Source organism: Numenius arquata, chromosome 11 (assembly GCF_964106895.1).
Source record: "Numenius arquata chromosome 11, bNumArq3.hap1.1, whole genome shotgun sequence".
NCBI classification, from domain to species: domain Eukaryota; kingdom Metazoa; phylum Chordata; class Aves; order Charadriiformes; family Scolopacidae; genus Numenius; species Numenius arquata.
Genome location: NC_133586.1, coordinates 36,082,913 through 36,102,707, shown reverse-complemented (window position 1 = coordinate 36,102,707; position 19,795 = coordinate 36,082,913). Strand labels below are relative to the sequence as shown.

Sequence of the window (19,795 nt, the reverse complement as noted above, 5' to 3'; positions counted from 1 at the left end):
TCTGTGCCCATGCTTTCTGCCTCTGACCCCCCCTCCCTCCCCTCCCACCACAGCCCAGTGCTGGGGAAGGGGGTTCCAGCAGCTGTGCCTCTACAGCAAGTTATTGCTCACAGCATCCTGGGTGCGCTGATCTTCTGGCCTTGAATGCGTAGCTCTGCGAGCAGAGCTGCTGGTGTAAGAGAAACACGAGTGTCTAGACACAGGGGAAGGCGGTGCTGGGGCTGCTGCCTGCGGCAGGAGCTTGGGGCTGAGGCTGGACAGGAGAGAGATGGCCCTTCCTTGGTGTCCCCTCCTGGGACAAGTTAGAGGTGGGGGAAAGTAAAAGACACACAAAAGAAGGGTGTGAAAAGGCCTCTTCTCTCCCAAAGGCTTGGTCATGACTGTAGAGCAGTTCTGTCAGCTCCTGCCCAAAGGGAGAGTGGTGGGAGCCTGTTCCTTCCCCACCTTCTGGTCACCTCTCTAGGACAGGTCCCCCTGCTCACTTGCCTGCACCAAGCATAGAAGGCAGCAGGGAGGTCTCTCTGCCCCAACCGTTTCTGAGGACTGCAAGCTGTAGTAGACCAGCCCTGTTCCCTGGTGGCTCCAGGGCCTGGTGTGGCTTTCTCGACAGGGAGAGGAGATCCCTTGTTTTCCTCCCAGAGGAAGAGCTGTTCCCTTTCTGGCCACAGAGCCTTCTGCAGCAGCAACCCTGCTCTTAGCCTTGGGCAGGTACGGCTCCTCCCCTCTGCCCTGTGGAGGGTGGATGTGCCCAGCCTGGAGCTGCTGATGTTCTCTGGGGCTGGTCTTGTCTCCCCACCAGCCAGGGGAGCACAGGGATCGCCACTTCCTTGGCTGGGTATGGCCATGCTGGAGGGTTGGGCTGTAGGAGGGAGTGGAAGCGGCCCCCCTGGTGCTGCTGGAGCCACGTGAGAAGATACACTGTCCCAGGGTAGCATCTAGGAGGACTTCCCATCTCAATGTAAGCTGTGAAGGATCTCCAGGTGGGAGCAAGGTGGTCAATGGTGCTGCTGGATCACAGACGCCCCTCTGGGGCAGAGAACCCTGCTAGATCTTGCTTCCGCCCTCGGGGGTCTTCTCTAAGCCCCTCTGTGGGGTTCCTCCAGCCTCTGCACCCTCCTTCCACCTGCTCAGTGGTGGCCTGGGAACACCATCCCTGACCTGAGTGCTAGCCTGGCCTCAGCACACACACACACACACACACCCCCCCAAGGGGACCCAGCAGGGCCACTCCGGCCCCCTCGAGACAAGAGGCGGGGCACAGCGCGTTGGTATACATCATACATTTATTAGTGAATATCCCTCTCAAAATCAGCCACAACATTAAAAAAAATAATGATTGCACTACTTGGTCAAGCAGAACTAGCAACTTTCATTTTAAAAAAAGTACAAATCTGTTAAAAATTTCAATCAGTATAATACACATATATATAATACAACATACTAGTTATGTTAAATGCTACAAAACCAATATGATTCCAATGGAATGGAAAAAAAACAAACACTTTTAGAGCTTTAAGAACCTTTTTTTTTCTATATATTAGCCTTTTTTCAAATACATACATGGGAAAAATGAGGTAACTGTAAAATGTGCAAGTAACAGAGCAAAAAAAATTATATATATATATTTATATATATATATATATATATAAAAACTTTCTAACACAGAACACACGTCCTAGCACCTTCCGGGGAGCCGCGGGGGCCGCGGGGGTCCCACCGGAGGGCCCGGGGACTGGTATAATAGAACAGTAAACAGTCCACTATCCCACCACAGGAAATCATTGGTAAACAGTGGTATCTACAGCGCAGTCAGCAATCACAAACACCCTAAATAATTGTTTTTTAGTAATTTTTTTTTTTTTTTTTGTAATTTTTTCTTTTTGTTAATTTTTTTTTTTTTAAATGATACTTTTAGCTGCTCATTGGAATAAATTCTGCAGCACACGAGCTGTGAGCTTTCGAGTCGCCGTCAAAGGACCGTAAGGCTTTCCTGGCTCCCTGGGCACCACGAGGGCGGGAGGGGAGGAGGGGGTGGGGGTGGCGGGGGGGGCGTCTCCGGGGGCGCGAGGCCGCCGCGCGGCACGGGGACTCCTTTGGTTATCTGTCACTGAGCGAGGGACGGGGAGGGGGCCGGGGTCCTGCCCAAGGGGCACCGAGCCCAGCGGTGCCAGCGCCATGGCGGAGCTGGTGGCGCCGGGCCGGGAGCCCTCGGCCTCGACGCTTGGCAGGGAAAGGGCGGCAAAGGGGGAGCCGGCCAATAGCGCCGCGCCGCTCGCTGCTCCCCCGCACCTGATTGGCTGGGCGGAGAGTGGGGGCCGGGAGCGGCGGTGCACGGCCAATCGGGAGCGGGGCTACCTCAGCACCCCAGTGATTGGCATCTGCCCCCCCCCGACCTATGGCGTGGCAGCGTGGGCAGCACCGCCCCGCCCACCCACCTGCCGGGCGCGGCCCCTCACCTCGCACCCAGCCCCAAGATGGCGGCCAGGGCCGCTGCGGGGGGCCAGCCCCGCCACCTGCCCCCCGCCCCGCGGGGAGCGGCCCCCTTCCCCTCCACACACCCTCCCACCCTGGCCCCTTGCACACGCCGCCACCGCGGGCGCCCCTCACCCCGGCCGCCGCCTCCCGCTCGGAGGGGCGCAGAGCCCGCGGGGACGGCCCTGAAAAGTCTCACGGTCCTGCTGTGGCGTTGCGGACATGTGCAGTACAGTGCATGGCAGTATCAGCTGAGCACAAAAACCCCCTCTCCCCACCCCCCCTCACCCCACAGCCGGCTAGACGTAGCCAAGACCACGTTCCAAGCTGGTCAGACATGCATGCATATTTTTGTGAACATTTACATAGGGCTGGCGTCCGCTCGGAGGCTCCCAGGCGTCAGCAACACGCGCCGCGAGGGGAGGGTGGTCCCTCTCACCGCCGCCGCCTCCCGTCACCCTCCTCGCTAATTAATCATGCAAAACAACGGCCACGCGGGATTGCTGGAGCCGGGCAGCGGCGGCGGCGGCTTCGCTCCTGGGCCCCGGCGTGGGCATGGGGGGGGGATACGGCGGCGGGGGGCTGCTCACAGCTCCCCCTGCCCCAGGGCCAGGGGTAGCACTGAAAATACACCACGAGGTGATGGATAAATCCCCCCCCACCCACTCCGGGGGCGGGCACCCGCCGCAGCCCGGCTGGGCCCCCCCTGCTGCCCACCGGCCGGGGGCACCGCGCCACACCGTCCAGCCAGCAGGACAGGGGCACGGGGCTATGCCGATTTATGGCGGCGGGACAGAAGAACAGCGGGAGCCCGGTGGCACACCGCAAGCCCATGGCCGCCGGGACGGGGCTGGGGTCTCCCCCAGGCCTGGCTGCCCCACAGGACACCACATGGCATGGCCCCGGATGGGCATGGGGGAATGAATGGGGAGAGGGACCGGGGCCGCACCATCCTGTCACTGGGGAAAGACCCCAAGCAGCCATAACCCTCCGGGGCTCCCCAGGGCAGCCGAGGCAAGAGAGAGGGCTGCCGCTGGGCTGCGTGCGGGAGCAGGGATGGCGGCGTTCCTGCCCCGGCCACGCCACGGGGTTGCTGGTGTCCCACCTTGGCCGCGCTCCGCCGGCCACCTCCTCCGGCTGCCCCCGGGGCTGGCTCAGGGTGCCGTCCGGCATCAAACCCGCGGCGCTCCCTCCTCTCTCTCCTCCCTGCGTCCTCCGCGAGCAACGCCGAGGGGAGGTGCCGCCTGCGCACCAGTGGGTCAAACGGCCATGGAACAGAAAACGCGACGGGAAAAGGAAAGGGAACGGGGGGAAACAAAAAAACGAACCATGGGAAAAAAAAAAAAAAAAAAAAAGTGACAAAGGGAAAAAACACTAATTCTCTAGTGGAGTATAAAGACCTGGAAAGTGATGGAGCAACAACAGCGTCTTTGGAGCGCGGAGGGCACGGTCATGCGCCTCCCGCCTCCAGCACAACACGATTCGGGGCCCCGGGAGCGCAGCGGGCAGGCGTCCGGCCGAGTCCGTGCCCCGGCGGGGAGGAGGAGGGCTGGCCGGGAGCCCGGACTGCTCAATGCTCACCACATCCGAGGAGAGGCTTTGGGGAGGGGGGGTAAGCGCAGGGTCAGGCCCTAGCAGCGGGCAGCGGCCCCCGCCCCTGGCCCGGCGTCCTCGTCCTCTAGCGAATTGTGCGGCACAGCGCCCACCAGCCTCAGTCCGCCTCCCGCTGCACCTCCGACGCGTCTGCCCGGCAGATGGGGCACGTGCGGTTCGCCTGCGGGCAAGGAGAGATGGGGGCAAGTGAGCGGGCGCCCCATGGCACCACCTGCACCCAGGATCCTACCCCCCGAGACCCCACCGCAAAGGGCTGGAAGCACCCCGCAGTGTGCCACGTCCCTGGAGTGCCTGATCCAGCCCAGCACGGTGCTTGGTCCCGGTGCTCCCAGCACATCCCGTGTTACATGGCACTGAGACCACCCGAAAGGCAGCACCCTGTGCCCACAGCACCCCAAGAAGCCACCCCGCTCCCCCCTTCCCGACAGGCACAGGCAGTACCTTTAACCATTTGTCGACACACTTGGCGTGGAACTCGTGGTTGCAGGGCAGGACGCGGAGAAGCTGCCGGGCCTCGAAGTCGCTGAAGCACACGACGCACCTGGGGGAGGCAGCCATCAGTATGGCCACCACATCAGCCACGGCCCCTGGCCCCCCACCAGGCACCCCCATGTTCCCCCATCTGCACCCCAGGCTCACTCACAGGGTCTGCTCAGACTGGTGGCTCTCGGGGTTGAAGCGGTAGGACGGGAGGTGCTCGATGTCTGCTTTGGTGAGTCCCCGCGGCTTGGCCTCCCCCAGCCGCTCGGCCAGGTTCAGCAATGCCTGGAAGAAGAGGCAGAGACCGGCTCAGCTCAGCTCATGCCCCGGCACAGCACCCCTCCAGGCTCTCCCCATCCTGGCAGAGCAATCCCCAATCCCCTTCCCAGCTCCCCCATCCCACCACCCTGAAGCAGAGCCAACGCACCTCGTAATTCTCCATCTCCACATCATCCACGTCCAGGTCTAGGCTGATCGTGGGCCCCACAGCCGTCGGCGACACGGGAAGCATAGAGCTGGGGGGTAAGGACGGGGCGGTCGGCATGAGGCTGCAAACCCCAACCTCTGCCCTGGCATCCCCCCAGGGGGGCAGAGCCACCTGTGCCAACACCGCACCACTGTGCCCCCCATCCATGGTGCCACCCCTGCCCCATGCGTCCTGCCATATCCCCCCTGGTACTCACAGGAAATAGGGCAGGAAGCTCGGGTAGTATGGGGGTGGCGGCGGAGGGGGCGGCGGGGGGGGCAGCGCCTGCTGCAGCCGGTACCGCTGGGTGTTCAGCCGCCGGGGCATCATGTGGGGGTATGGCTGTGGGGAGAGAAGGGGCGCTCAGAGTTGTGCCAGCCCCAGGGCATCTCCCCAACCCCTCCACAAGACGGGGACTCACCACGCCGAATGGCAGTTCTTGGTGCAGCGGGTCGTGGGGGAGGTAATGCAGCGGCACAGAGGGGGACAGCGTGGGAGCGTGGTGGGACGGGGGGTATGTGAAGCCTGTGATGGGGTGCTGCTCCCCTCGCAGGTCCACGTCATTGTCTATCCTCTGCAGAGGCTGTGGGGGGAAACAGTTAGGCCCAAATTACAACACCCCCCCCCCCCGGACACTAGCAGGACAGGGGCACCCTGGGCATCCCACCGATCACCCCCAGCTCAGATCCTCGGAGGCTGCAGATGGACAAGACCCCAAGGTGGTCTTTGTTGGCCACAGGGCGCATCGTGTCCGCAGTCCGTACCCCCACCCCAACTCACCATGCGTGGGTGCTGGGCTTGGAGAGGTACAAACTGCCCCAGGGGGGCCATGTGGGGTGGCTGGTGGGGGGGCACTGGCGGCGGAGGGGGGTGCAGGATGTAATGGTCGCTGGAGATGATGGGGGGGAACGTCTGGTAGGAGACGGGGAGCTGTTGCATGGCGCATGCCTGGATCAGCTGTGGAGGATGGAGAGAAAAACAGGAGTCAAGACATCAACCACGGGCATGGCTGAACCCCCAGCCCCTCCCCTGGACCTCCAAGAGACCCCATGCTCCCTGAAACTTGCACTCCGGTGGGCCTGGGTACCCACGCGACCTCCAAGCACCCACGGCCCAGGCTGTCCCCAGATGTCCCCTGTCGGTGTCCCCCGCCATGACTCACCGGGGGCGGGAGGCAGCAGAGCGGGTAGTGCTGTCCACTGAACATCACTGAGCATGCTGGGAGCTGCTGGGTGCTGCACCCAGGGATGTGCTGGCCGGCGTGGATGGGGAAGCCTTGCGTCGTGACGGTGGTAACCGTGTAGGAGAGAGGGACAGGTCCCTGGTGCACCTGAGGATGAGGCACCAAGGGCACAGTCAGGGGACAGCCTCGGCTCAGCTGTCCCCATCCTGGCAGGATGGCAGCAGGGCACTGAGCACTCGGCACTGGGACACAATCGCCTGGCACCTCCATCCCACTGGTGTGGCCGGAGAAGGGGTGATGAGTGCAGGACGGGTTCAAGGTGGGTTTTGGACCCCTCTTTGCTCCCCACGGACAGGCTGGCACGACCCAGCACTGCCACCATGGACAACGGTGACAGCTGTGACATGAACAACCCTATGAGGGGTCTGTCCCTATCCCCTGGGAGCAGAGACCACCCTGGACCCACCCAAGCTGGCAGGGGGACCCCCGGGTTTAAATGCTTGGAGGACAAGAGCACTGGCAGCCTCAGGGCTGGATGCTCTCAGCAGCAAGGGACTGGCCAGAGGGGATGCAGGGACATGTCTTGGGACCACTGCCCCAGACACCAGCCCAGAGCCAACATAGGGTCACACTTAGCAATGGGTCTGGGGGCTGCAGCACCTACCTGGTCATGCAGATCCACCATGAATGGGTTCTGGTGGGGCGGGTGAGCGGCCGGGTGAAGCATTCGTGGCGGCGTGCTGGGGAGAGCGTAGGCGCGGGGCTCATCTACAGGGATGTGCGGCTGCTGGGGGAAGGCAGGGTGTAGCTGGGGCTCATCCTGGCCCAGCAGGGTTGCCAGAGGTCGGTCGCGTCGTCCCCACTGACGTCTGGCAGGGGGGCTGCGGGGCCACCGCGGGAGAGAAACAGAGCAGGAGTGACCCCCGGGCCAGGGGCACCACAGCCCCAGACAGGGTGGGTGGCCGCAGACAAGTCAGTGCCAACCCGGCTCCCGGGACGAGATGGCCAGGGCGTGGTGCCAGGCCAGGCTCCTTGTCTGGCTGGGGAGCTCCAGAACTGGCTCCTCTGCTCACCCTGTATGTGGCCCCCCCGCCGTGTCCCCAACCCTGCTCCCCAGGGACCCATCAGCCAGGCCAGGTGGACACGCTTCCCTGCCACAGTCTCCCCTCAAGCGCTCCAGGAGCCAGTGGTTTGCCCCAGCAGGACCATGGAATCGTCCCCGTGTCCCCACACACCATGGGTGACAGGGCCCTGTGCCCCGTACCTTCGCCGGAGGTGGTCGGGGCTGCTGCAGGGTCCCCCCGAGAAACGGCGCTGGTTAAAAGGGGCAGAGGGTGGCCGCCTATTCACTGCCAGTTCCCATGGTCGCATTGGTGACGTCGGGAGGCGGATGGGCACGTGGGACCTCAGGCTCCAGGCAGGGCAAGACACCAGCACCTTGGATCCTGTGAGAAGGACAGTGGGTCACGGCACCCCAAATCCTGGGGCTGGGCGAGGTCAGAATCCTCCCTGCACCCCAGGCCTGGGCAGCAACCCCCAGCCCACTCCCACCCCCGGCCTGCTTTGGGAGAGGGAAGGGAGGAGAGGCATGGAGCGAGGCCGGGCAGCCACTGCGCCCGCAGACACGCTGGGGGGGTTGCAGCCCGCATGGCCCCTGCCCGTGCCCCCTCTGTGCTGGGAGCCAGGCCACCTTCCCCATGCCTAGCCCTGCCACCCACACAAGTGACTCTGAGCCACCCCAGCACCACTGTCCCCGCATGGCTCAGCCTGCTCATCCCTCCCTCCCATGGGGATGGTACTGGTAACGACCAGAGGTCTTGCTGCTCCAGGACTTAGACCTGCGTTCACCCCAGCTCCTGAGGCTGGATGCAGCCCTAGGGGGGGGGAAAAGGGGAGGGCAGGAAGAGCCCACCCCCCTCCCAGTTACTGTCCCTCCACTGCATGACCAGAGCCACCCCCCCCATGCAAGACACGGACACTGAATGAGAGAGAAGCACTTGTTTTTGGCACAGAGAAAAGCAAGCGGCGAAGGGCCCTGTGGCTGCGGCAGTGTCCCAGGCTGCTGGCCGGGGGGCCCGAGCCATGGCGTGGGGGGGGGTTCCAGCGTGTCCTTGGCCACGACGGGCTCCAGGGCTGCTCTAGGGGCTGCTCTCTCTCGCTGGGCTCCTGCACGTCCTACTCTGGACTGACGCTGCTGCCCCAGTGACAGACGTGGGGGGCTGGCAGGGGACAGCGGGGCTCACGGCTCAGTCTGTGCACGTCAACTCTCTGCTGCATACGGGACACGACCGCGTGTCCCCATGGAGGGGAGGGACAGGCATGGGCAGCTCCACTCCCCCCTCCGCCCCCACTGGCAGGGGGTCAGCGGGAACACAGCTCCGGGCCCTGCCCCATCTCCCCTCCTGCACCCAGCCTGGCTGGTGTCCCCATGCCAGCGCCCCACCACCACACAGCTCACCCCCCCAGCCCCAGTGAAGGTTGGCACTGCACAGGGGAGACATCTGCATGCTGGGCTGAGCTTCCCCAGCCCCTGGCTCCCCAGCCCCCGAAAGGGCTCTCCCCTGGATCCATGCGCATCCAGCCCCCCCCTCCTCCCCCAAGAGAGGCCACCCCCAGGCACCCTCCCACCCCTCTGCCAGCCTCCCTCGCCCTCCACCGTCACGGCCAGCAAGTGGGAGCAGCCATGGCCTCGGCACTGCACCCCACATATCCCTAAATCCAGCTGGCCTGCAGGCTGGTGGTGTGCCCCCCTCTCCCCCCCAGCAAAGCAGCTCCTTCTTCAGCCCTACCTCCTCCTCCTCGGTGCCCATGGCACAGGGATGCCAGGGCCAGGAAGGGCACCCCGAGCCAGGGAGTGCCGCTCAGCCCCAGGAGGAGCCCTCCCATGGCCTCACCCCAGCAGGAAGAAGGTACAATGTCACGCCTGGGTGACAGGCATCACCAACCATGGCGGGAAGTCACCGAGGCGAGCCCTGTGCCACACACGGGTCTCTTCTTAACCTCACCCCCATCTGCCATACCATTTCAGAAGCCAAAAGCAAATTTCTCTCTCTGCTTTGGGGGTAAAAGGGAGAAAAAAAAAATAAATAAAAAAATAACAAAACCCCCAAAGCCACAGCCTGAGCCCCCCAGGAGCCCATCTGCGGCTGCTGCCGGGGAAGGGGCTGTGCCCAACGACGGGGGGTTGTCCCCAGGGGTGTTTTATCCTGCCCTCGAGTCTCTGCCAGGGTGCCCCACCAGCGGGCTGGGGGCCGGGGCGCAGCGGTGGCCCGGGAGGCTCCCCGAGGTGTCACTGCCTCCCGCTCACTCTGGGCGCACACGTGCTGCAAGTGACCCGGGGAGCACCGTCCAGACCAGACACCCCAGCGATGGGCTGAGGGACGGCGACACTAAAGCCATGCAGGGGCTCTCCTTTTAGCGGGACCCCCAGAGCAGAGGGGGCTGCCCGGGCTCCCGGGGACACGATTCCCACCGCGGGACGTCCCCGACTCGCCAGGACGGCGGTGGCCGAGGGGCACAGCGCCCCCGGTCCTGCCACAACCATCACCCCCGCCAGACACCTACCCCGCTGTCCCACCCTCGCACCCCGGGCAGGGTCACCGCGACCCCGCGGAGGCCCCCGGAGCGCAGGGGACCCCGCGCCCCTCGGCGAGGCGAGGCGGCTCCCGGGCCCCGCCGAGAACAAAGTTAGCAGCGCGCCAGCGCTCACGCCCGGTGCCATCTGCTCGGGCAGAGCCGGGCTCCGGGGCCGCCGGAGGAGCCGCCCGCCCCGCCGTCGCCTCCCCGGGGGTCTTGCCACCCCGTTGCCACCCGTCGCTGGCTCCGTCCCGGCACCCCGGGCTCCCCCGCCGCCCCTACGGGAGCGCCGCCAACTCCCGCGGGAGCGGGGTCACCGCTGGCCCCGCAGTCCCTTCGGAGCGCCGCCCCGCGGACCCCGACCCCAAACCCGAGCCCAGCCCCGGGGCTCTCCGGAACGGCGGCACAGCCCGAAGCACACAGAACGCTGCAGCAGCCCGACGGGGCACCCCCACCTCGCAGCCCCCCATTCCCCCCGGGTGCACCGGCCGGCCGGCAGCCCGCGCCCCCCGCCGGTGCCGGGCGCGGAGCTGTGGCTTTAAGAGCGGCCGCTTCGGGGCCATGTGCTCGGCGCCAAACAAAAGCAATAACAAAGGCGGCCGCCGGGCCCCGCCGCCGCCGCCCGGGGCAGGTGCCGCCGGAGCTCCGGGGGGCGGCCCCCGCCCCGCTCCCGCCCCACACCCCCCCCCCCCCGCCCGCACCTACCTGCACCGATGGCCTGGGCCGCCGCTCCGGTGCCGCTGCGGCGCCCCCGCCCCCTCCCGCCGCTCTTTGTTCGCCGACGCCGGGCCCGGGCCTGCCCCCCCGCCCGCCGCCGGCCCTCCCTCCCGCCCGCCTCCCGCCCCCCGCCGGGCCGGCCCCTTCCCCGCCGCCGCTGTTTCCGGTGCCTCTTTGTTTTCCGCCGCGGCGGGCCGGGAAGGGGGTGGGCGCGGGGGGGGGTGCCTGCCCCTTTAAGAACCGGCGGCGGGACGCGCCGGACCGAGTCACAACACTCGGGAGGCCCCGGGGGCGCGCGCGGCTGGCGGGAGGCGGGGGGAGGTTGGGGGGAGTGTGTGCGGGGAGGGGGGGGGGAGGGGGGGCGGTGCGGCGCGCCCCACGTGACCAGGCGTGTCACGCTCCGCAGCCATCTTGGAGGCGCGGGGCCGGGCCGCCACGCGGGGCAACGCCGGCCCCCCCTCGCCCCCCCCCCCCGGGGGGGCGGTGTCCTAGCAACGGTCTCCACGGAGGGGTGGGGGCCTTAGCAACGGGGCCCGCGGGCGGCCCGGCCGGACCGAGATCCTCCCGCCGCGGAGAGGGCACCGGGCACCGTCTGCCCTCTCAAAGGGGCTCGGTACCGGACGGGCCGAGGTGGCACCTTACCTTGGGTTCTGCCCGCCGCTCCCGGCCCGCCAGGCTGGCACCTCCGTGAGGCCGGTGGACCGCGGAGGGCAGCGGCACGGTGTGTCCGGGCGTTCCCGGCCGGCCCGCCGCATTCCCACGGCCGGGTCGGTGGAGAAGCCCGGGCAAGGGGGAAGTTGAAGCGGGGCTCTCCGCCACCCTCCTGCACCGGGATGGGTCGGGTCGGGACGGAACGGGGGAGAGGCTGCTCCCCTCCCGCACCAACGGCCTGCCGGGCACAGGCAGCTCTCACATGGCATCACTACCCAGTTCTAATCTCCAGGCACCAGAAAACCCCCTTTTGCTTCAGAAAAGCCCCCTGCTCTCTCCCCTCGATTAAACACGGAGCGCCCTCCGAGCATCTCCTGCAGGTCAGCCCAGCAAGTTGCCCGGCTGGTGGCTAATGCCACAGCAAGAGGCCGTGCCACCGGCTCCCCGCATGCCCCCGGACACAGCGTTCAGCGCCGGTCGAGCCCCTGCGCGCAGGAGAGTGCATGGCAGCAGCCTTGCTGAAAGCCAGACGCTGCATCCAAGCCAAACTTCCCCGGGTTACAACGCACACTTAGAAATTCCCAGGTAGGCGAGCGAGCCAGCCAGCAACCCTGATGTAATGCCTCTAAACCGGCCCTCCCCTGACAGCTGGGCTTTAAAGTGCTAACAACCAAAAGGGAGCTAATTAATTAGTAACATCACCCCTTTTAAAGAAAACCTCAGTTCGGTGGCAACAATTTAACGATTTAGTAGGTTCATCACTGCCATGAGCAGCTGGATTCAGTTTTGCCCCATGGCAGCCCCATGCCCAGCTCCCTCCACACCCCTCTCAAGGCCAGTTTGCCAGCTCTCACCTCCTCACCCCAAATCCAGACGCACAGGAGGAACCACACCAGCCTTGAGGAACCCCCTGGGACATGGAGCATCCTGGGCCAAGCTCCACAGCCAACTGCTTCTGTGTATCCCATACCACAGGGACAGGACAGGAAAGTGGGAGGTCGAGGGGCAGACCGATGGCGAGGTCAGACCCGTGTGCTCAGACAAGCACCCCAGGAGAAAAGAGCTAAAAGACTGAATCGTCAGCCCAGGCCTGAACAATCACCCTCCAGGTCTGCTCCACTACAGCCTCTTTGCTTCAAGGGCGGGGGACTAGAGGGGAGAGGAGGAAAACAGCACTCTGCACTTTGACCTTGCCACTATTTGCGGGCAGAGGCAGCACCGCACCTTTGCAAGGCTGGCAGGACATGCTCTGGTCCTGGGCAGAGCACTGGCAGAGGCCACAGATGGTGGATATCTGTGCAGACACTCCCTCCCGACCCACTCCAGCATCACCAGCTCCCCCGCAGCCAGCAGCTATCCATGTCCTCAGGAAAAGGCATCAATGGAGCATCGCTCGCTGGCGAGGTGCTGCTCCTGCTCCCGGCTCAGCCAGGCCGGATGGTTCCTGTGGCAAAGCCAGGTCCAGCCACGCCATGTGTGGCCGTGCCGAGCCTGCCCAGCCAGCTCCCATGAGGTCAGGACACCGCATGTCCAGCCACAGGGTTAGAGCACGTAGAAGTGGCTCAGCCCACGCCTGCCTTGCACTGTCTCAGGAACACAGCCACACACACAGCCACCAGCATCACGCTGCCCCAGGGCCGGGAGCTCTGCCTGGAAGAGCCCTGTGCTCCGATGCTACAGCAAGACCGGCCATGGACAGCAGCACAGGTCAGTGCTCCTGGGCCAGGACAAGGCATTCCCCGTCCAGCCATCAAGACCTTTGACACCCCAGGTGAGCAGGACCCCCCGTGCCAGGCAGCAGCCTTAGGAAGCCGCAGGGGCTGTTCAGGCTGAACCTGGCTGCTCTGCAGCCAACGGGTGGCCCATCCTCTCCCTCGCGAGAGACAGGGGCCAGCAGAACTGAAGCCTCCCCAAGCCCAGGCTCTTTAAGACACCATCTGCTGCCACAGACGTGCTGCCTCCCTTGCCCCATATATAGGTCAGGTCTGTCACAGGATTAGCCGGGGTGATTCGAGTGGTGTGAGCACGTCTCCCACTGGAGGTAAGCTCTGCCCTGTCCTCTACCCAGCATGCCAACGGCTTGCCTCCACTCTCTCCACGGCCTCTCCCTCAAGTCCAGGGAGATGAAGAGGCCCCAGATCCTTCTCTCCCCTCCCCAGTGCCTGTAAAACAAGTGGGAAGAAACCAGCGCTAAGCACCCAGAAGCTCCCGGGCTGCAGGGGGGGCAGCGGGAGTGTCCCCACCCTACCTAAGGTCCAACAGAAGCACCACGGGACACCCCATCAGCAGCAGCTACTGCAGGGTGAAGCACTTCTCTGCTGGGGAGACGGGAGGGTGAGGAGCTCCCTCCCAGCTCCGCACACCCCGGTGGAGCCGAGTTCGCTGGCAGTGGAGGCAGGACGCCTCTGCCGCGATCACACACCACCCACTCACACCCCCGGACTGACAGCACTCCCGTCAAACGCCTCCAGCCACACACACGTGGAGGATGCTGACATGAGGAGCGAGTAGCTGCACAGGCAGCGGAACTGATAACGCCTGGTTTCCTGTCGATCTCTCCCACGTGGATTCTCTGATGTCTAATAGCAAGGCAGAGCTGCACTGCAGAGGGAGAACTAGCAGCATCTTCCTCCCCACGAGCCAGGGCCTGTAGCAAGCCAAGACCTTTGAGACAGCTACCACACCTGACACCTACCACAACTGACACCATCCAGCAAGTTCAAAGCGGAGAGAAGACTCGCAAATAAACAGTAAGCTTGCAGAAGCCTTCATTTCCTCAGGACAGGGTAAATAATCCACAGAGATATCTCCACCTTCCTTCATTTGCCCTAGAAACACCGGAACGACCTGAATAGCATGACCAGAAGGCGGCTGGTGCAGCAGCTGGGTCCAGCTCAGGCACCTCTGTAGCTCAGCAGCATCAAGCAATCAATGGGTCGTGTCCTCTGCTCTCCTGGGTGGACTCTTCTCCCCTGGACAGAAGCCCTTTGAACCACGCTCACCTCTGTCTCTCCTGGTGTCCTGCAGCAGCTGGTTCCACAGCTCAGTTGCACGCGGGTGGGGAGAGAAGAGCAAATGCCACCACGTCCATCCCCAACCTGCTGTCTGGGCAGCCTCCCTGGTCCTCCCCTTCCTACCTACCACAAGACACCATGGTTCAGGACTCCATACTCCTCTGCCCTTCATGTATTAGTTCTCTTTTCAGACAGCTCTTTCCTAAAACAGACCCAATCTCTCCTTGGGGAGCGCCAGCCCAAGGAGCAGGGATTCCAGCCCCCCTCCCCGTGCCCACACAGCATCCCTGGGAGTCCCCAGCTCACCTGCCACCTCTCCACAAGCATCCTTCTGAGTCCATCCCACTCTCTACATGCTCTGGACTGTGTCAATAGAGTCTGCCAAGCGAGCGGCCAAGGGCAGGAGGGGCTGGGCTCCAGACACCTTCCCCACTACTCAGCCGGCTGGGCTCAGGCTCCCCTCCGCCTCCCCTCCCCGCTGCCCTTCTGCCACTGGCGCACAGCAGGCAGAGCGGCAGCGTCTGGTGTCGTGGCTCCAGCGAAAGGATACGGGCAGAGCCAGAAGCCAGTGGACGGCAAAGAGCAATTTCGTTACCGCACAGCAAAACGAAGCGTCTCTTGAAAGCGCTAGTGACAGTCAGGAAGTTGGGTTGGGTGTTTTGTTTTGCATTTTAAGAAGCCTGCAGGGACACTGACAACCTGCAACGATCATTTTCAGAAAGGAGCTCAGAAAAAATTCATGATTTTCAACAACCATTTACCCTCTTTTGTCCTTACCTCCTTTTGTCCCTCTTTTGACTGAAAATTTTTCAAGAGACTGCTTACAAGATGCACCGAAACAGGCAGGGACCACTGCCTTAAGTGCAAAGGAGGCTTGCTGCAATACCTCCCCGGTACATCGCCCATAGAGAACCCCACACCAGTGCCTGGGGATGGTTTTAAGAGCAAAAACATGACTTCCAAGCTGACAGCCCCTGTGCACAAAGCGCAACTGTGCGGTGACAACAGAGCAGCCTGGGGCACAGGAGCTGGCTGACCTCTGCTACAGCTCTCGCCAGTGGATTTTTATTGTTCACCACTTTCCCAAAGCGCAGGCATGGAGAGAAAAGCAACTCAGACACTCGGCTCAAAATGCAAATGCAGCCAGGGAACCCCACCAGCACAGCAGGGAAAAGACAACCTGCCGGAGGGGACCGCGGCTCAGCACTGCCAGGCTGGGGGGAGGAAGGACCAGAGCACGGGCCCTCCCTTCCCGGGGGTGACAGCGAGAGGTGATGGAGCCCTCAGTCACCACCACAGAGGCTCACCCGAGAGGAAGCAGCTCCTAGCACACAGCATTGCAGGCCGGTCCTCTGCTCTGCACAGTCAAGCTGAAATCCCTTGTCCTGCTTTCTAGGGTAGCCAAGGAAAGCCCACAGCTATAGCTTCGCAGCCAGCGAGGCCAGGTCTCCAGGGACCAGGCTGCAGCTGGAAAATAATATTCCCAAGGCCTGTCATGAGCATTGTTTGCTGAGGACACTGCTCGCCTCACCCTCTGCCATGCAGGCAGCAAAGCAGGGAGCCCTCCCAAACCACCCCGCTCCAGAAAACTCAGCCCCCATGGGCTGCTTGTGCCCTCCAGGACATGGCTCCCACTCTGAAAAGCTGAGGACTCGCAGGTGCAAGGGCGAAGGAAAGGATAAGCACCGTGGGGTGGCTCTGCTGCCCAGCTGGCTTCTCCCAGCACCCTTGCGAGCCAACAGCACGGATCCACGCTGCTCCTCGCCAGAACTGACCTGTCCCGGGGAGCCGCGCAACATCCTCGTGCAGCTCGGTGACCGCAGGGCCTGGCTCTCCCGAGTTCCTGCTGGGCCAGTGCCACAGGGCCTCTGGAAAGGCTCCCCAGCACCAGCAGCTTCCTCGGACATTGTAGCAGCCTCTGACACATCAAACTGGCACCCTATGTGCTGTGCCTGCCTGGTGGGTACACAAATCCCTTGGCCAACCATTCACGTACACAGGGCAGGTGACAAACCACCTTTCTCCAGCTCGCCCCAAGCAGGGAACCAAGGGATGGTGGGAAAATGCCATGCACTGGCTCACTGATTCAGAGGTGAAAAACCAAAAGCATCCAAAAGCTCCACACTTTTTCCTGCCGAAAGCCAGCGGCGCGCAGCTCACCGCTGGCTGCCCAGCCACCACCTCCCCAGCCGTGCCCCGCGGCCGGCCTCACGTGACAGTGAAGTGGATGCACACAGTAGGAGTGGCTGTAGTGACAGCGTTACAGCTTGTGTCCGACACACAGCTAAGCCCAGCAAATCCCAGCGCTCTGCAGCTCTCATTTACAAACCCCACACGCTCTGCGCAGGTACACAGGCTTCAGCGAGAGCTCGATGCCCATGACCCCAGGGAAACGACACCCAGGGGGGAGACAGCCCAGCAAGCACGGGGCTTCCGAACTCTCTGACGCCCACCAGCATGAGGCCAGGCCCACACCAAGCCCCAGGGACAAGGAGACCTCCTCTTACACCAGCGCCAGTTTGGGCTGGAAGCTCACCTCCGCAGGGCCAGCCCCTCTGCTATTTGAGAGCAGATACTCCCAGCGGGGATGCAGGGACACCTGGCAGGACAAGCAGGACTTCATCCCATTCTGCTCTGCTCCAAGTGACTTCGGTTCACTCCCCACTCCTGCCTCGGGCTGGCAGGACTTCACCGGCTCTGCACACACCTGGAAGAAGTGCTGCAAGCCAAAGCCCGGGCCCTACCTGCTGGCTGTTATTTCATTCCTCTAACAGGTCCATAAAACAGGCATAATTAAATCTCCCCTAAACTCTCTTCCATTTAAAATAAAAATCTATAGTCCCTATTTCATTAGCTGGCTCTGGGTTTTACAGCTTGATCAATTCCCCTCGCAGAGCCCTGGTCCCAGGCAAGCAGACGCAAACACACAGCGGGCAGCTCCCACGGTGCGAATCAATGGGGATTCGCAAAGTCTCCTCTCCCCGTTCTTTGTTCCTCGCTCACCAACGGGGAGCCACATGGCACGGCGTGTTTCACCGCTCAAGGGAACGTCACTGCCATGCATGGCTTCAGAGGTCAGATTTAGCGCCTGGCAAGATCAGAGGTGATGCTCCCCTCCAGCGAGGGGAGAGCCCAGCACGGGGCCCCAAAAACGCAGCCATGATGCTAAAGGCCAGGCAGCCCAGCACGCAGGGGTGATGCCTCTCCACTTGATCCGAGGTGAAGAGGGATGAGGCTCGGCTCTCGTGGCCAACGGATCGAGTCAGAGCCCTCCGCAAGCATCAGACGGGATCAAAGAGCCACTGCCACCGCTCTGACCTCCCCGCACACACAAAGCAGAAGAGACTCGTCATGGAGACCTGAGCGCACAGACTCCGGCCCTTCACTGCTGCCCAGCCGCACACCACCTTCCCCCCGCCAGCGTGCCAGGCCGGTGGCTGGAGCAGCCGGGGCTCCAGATGGCTCTCACCACCCCTGCAAGCCTCTCCCTCCGCTGCAGCGGGGAGCTACCAGATGGAGGGACCACAGCAGCAGGGAGAGCTGCACAGACAGCGGACGGGCAGGGCCACCAGGTGCCAGGCCAGGCCAGCGCCCAGGTGCCACCCAGCACACCATTTCTCTCCGCTCCAGACACACATCCCTCCTGCCCACCTTTGCCCAGCCAGAAAGCAGCAATATGTCACTGCCCCCGTCCTGCCGGTGACGGGACACGCCGTGGAGGCAGCACCGGGAGTAAGGCCCGGCAGCCCCGGCCCCACTGAGCTCTGCCCCAGCTGCACAATGCCAATGGACAGACCGCACTGCCAGGGCCCGAACCCCGATCTCCACCAACCCGCCTGCAGGCAGGCCAGCATGCTGGGACCTGCCAGGGGACATGAGGGCAGGTTGCTGGGACAGAGGAACAGCCATATGTCAGAGCACCCAGCTTCAAGCAAGGCTGGGGGGGGGGACAAAGCCCAGTCACTCCACCGTGACTCCCTGCATGGCTGTGTGACACCGGAGCCTCCCAAATGCACCCAGGCAGCTCCTGCCTCACCTCCCATGGCAACACTTGCCCCAGCTCCGCTGCCTGAGCGCAGGGGTGCGGAGGGGCCGCAAGTCACCTGCGAAACTAAACCCACCGCCCAAGGGGCATGACGCCACACAGCATGGCTCCCGCCGCCTGGCCAGCCTCAAAGCAAACACCCAAAGGTGACAAACAAAGGCACCCGGCAGGCACTCCGCATTAGCAGTATTTTTAGACACTGCTATGGAGCCGGCCTTATTATTTTCATTGCAACGTGCATAATTACCCACCATGCACTGCAGTGACATCAGACGCAGCCTGCTCTGCTCCGCTCCGACAGCCTGCGAGGCCGGCGCCCTCTTCTCCTCCCGGGGCTCCCGGCCTTGGGGACCGACCTGTCCCCCTGGGCTCTGCCTAACACTTCTCCCCAGGACACAGGGGACACAGAGTCCCGGGGAACTGGAGCCGGCAGTGGAGCCGAAATGTGTGGCAGAGGGACCAAGCAAGGTGGTGACACGGGATGGCGAGGAGGCAAGCATGGGGAGAAGCTCCAGAGCTACAGGCTGTGCTGGAGCACAGGGCCAGTGCAGAGCTTGTGGCTGAGATGCCACAAGCCACAAAACAGAGCCGTGCTGGTGGGAAGAGGAACCGTCCCCACACGGAGGGACAGCACCCACCTGGCCGCAGGCTGTCTGCGGAGCTCAGCTCCTGCTCCGGGAAGCAAGTCCCGGAGCACACCCCGGCTGCCCGCACCCCGGTCCCACGCATCCTCTGTGGGACGGGGCTGCCACCGGCCCCGCTCGCAGCCGGTAATACCAGCACACACCCCGCAGGGTCGGTGGCACGGCCTGTCCCACAGCCCCGGCCGCCCCCTCGTTTGGGGCTTATTTGTTTCCCACCTCTTCCCCATTTACAACTTTCTCAATAGTTTCACCGCTTCCCCTCCCATCCCCTCTCACACGCCCCGAGCCGGGCCCACCTACCGACCCCGGGTCGGGCAGCTGGGCCCGGGGGCTCCGGCCACAGCGGACGAAGCATCCCCGGGGCGTCCAGCGACAGAGAACCGGCTTCAGCAGCAGCAGCCACCGGCCGGGGACGCGGGAGCCCCCCCCCCCCGAGAAGGGACTATGGCCGGGGCACCCCCGCTCCACCGGCGAGGCCCCGAGGGGCGGCAGGGCTCCAGCTCCGCCGCCCTCCCCGCTGCCCGCGGCCCCCCCCTCCCGAGAACCGAGGGCTCCTCCCGCCGCCGTGCGGCTGCCGGTGCGCCGGGCCCTGCCGCCCTTTGCGGCCACCACCCCCGCGCAACGGGCCCTGCGCTCGGCCCCGGTGCGCCGGGCCCCCGCCCCCTCCAAGCCACCGCGCACCGGGCCCGGCCCGGCCGCTCCCCGCCGCCTACCGGGCCCCTCTCGCTCCTTCGTCCGTCGCACCGGGATTCGTCGGCCCGTGCATCCGTTCCCCTCGCACCGGGCCCTGCCTGCCGCCGTTCCCCTTGCACCGGAGCCGGCCTACCCGCCTCCCTGCACACACCCTACCTACCTCCTTCCCCCCGTGCACCGGGGCCTGCCGTCCCCGAGCCCCGGGCCCTGCTCGCCGCCTTTTCCCGGTGCACCGGCCCT

At 64.1% G+C, this 19,795-nt stretch overlaps 1 protein-coding gene across 1 annotated transcript; it reads right to left on the bottom strand.

Moving 5' to 3' along the window:
* Positions 1–4,183: 4,183 nt before the first annotated feature.
* RNF44 (ring finger protein 44) lies at positions 4,184–10,680 on the bottom strand. The gene is made up of 11 exons (XM_074156242.1): positions 10,497–10,680; positions 7,480–7,660; positions 6,880–7,096; positions 6,195–6,362; positions 5,813–5,989; positions 5,454–5,615; positions 5,250–5,374; positions 4,994–5,081; positions 4,730–4,851; positions 4,528–4,627; positions 4,184–4,246 (listed from the first exon to the last, which is right to left on the bottom strand). The coding sequence occupies exons 2-11, from the start codon at positions 7,584–7,586 to the stop codon at positions 4,184–4,186; spliced, it is 1,329 nt and encodes a 442-aa protein (XP_074012343.1). The 5' UTR covers positions 7,587–7,660; positions 10,497–10,680.
* Between the last annotated feature and the right edge of the window lie 9,115 nt (positions 10,681–19,795).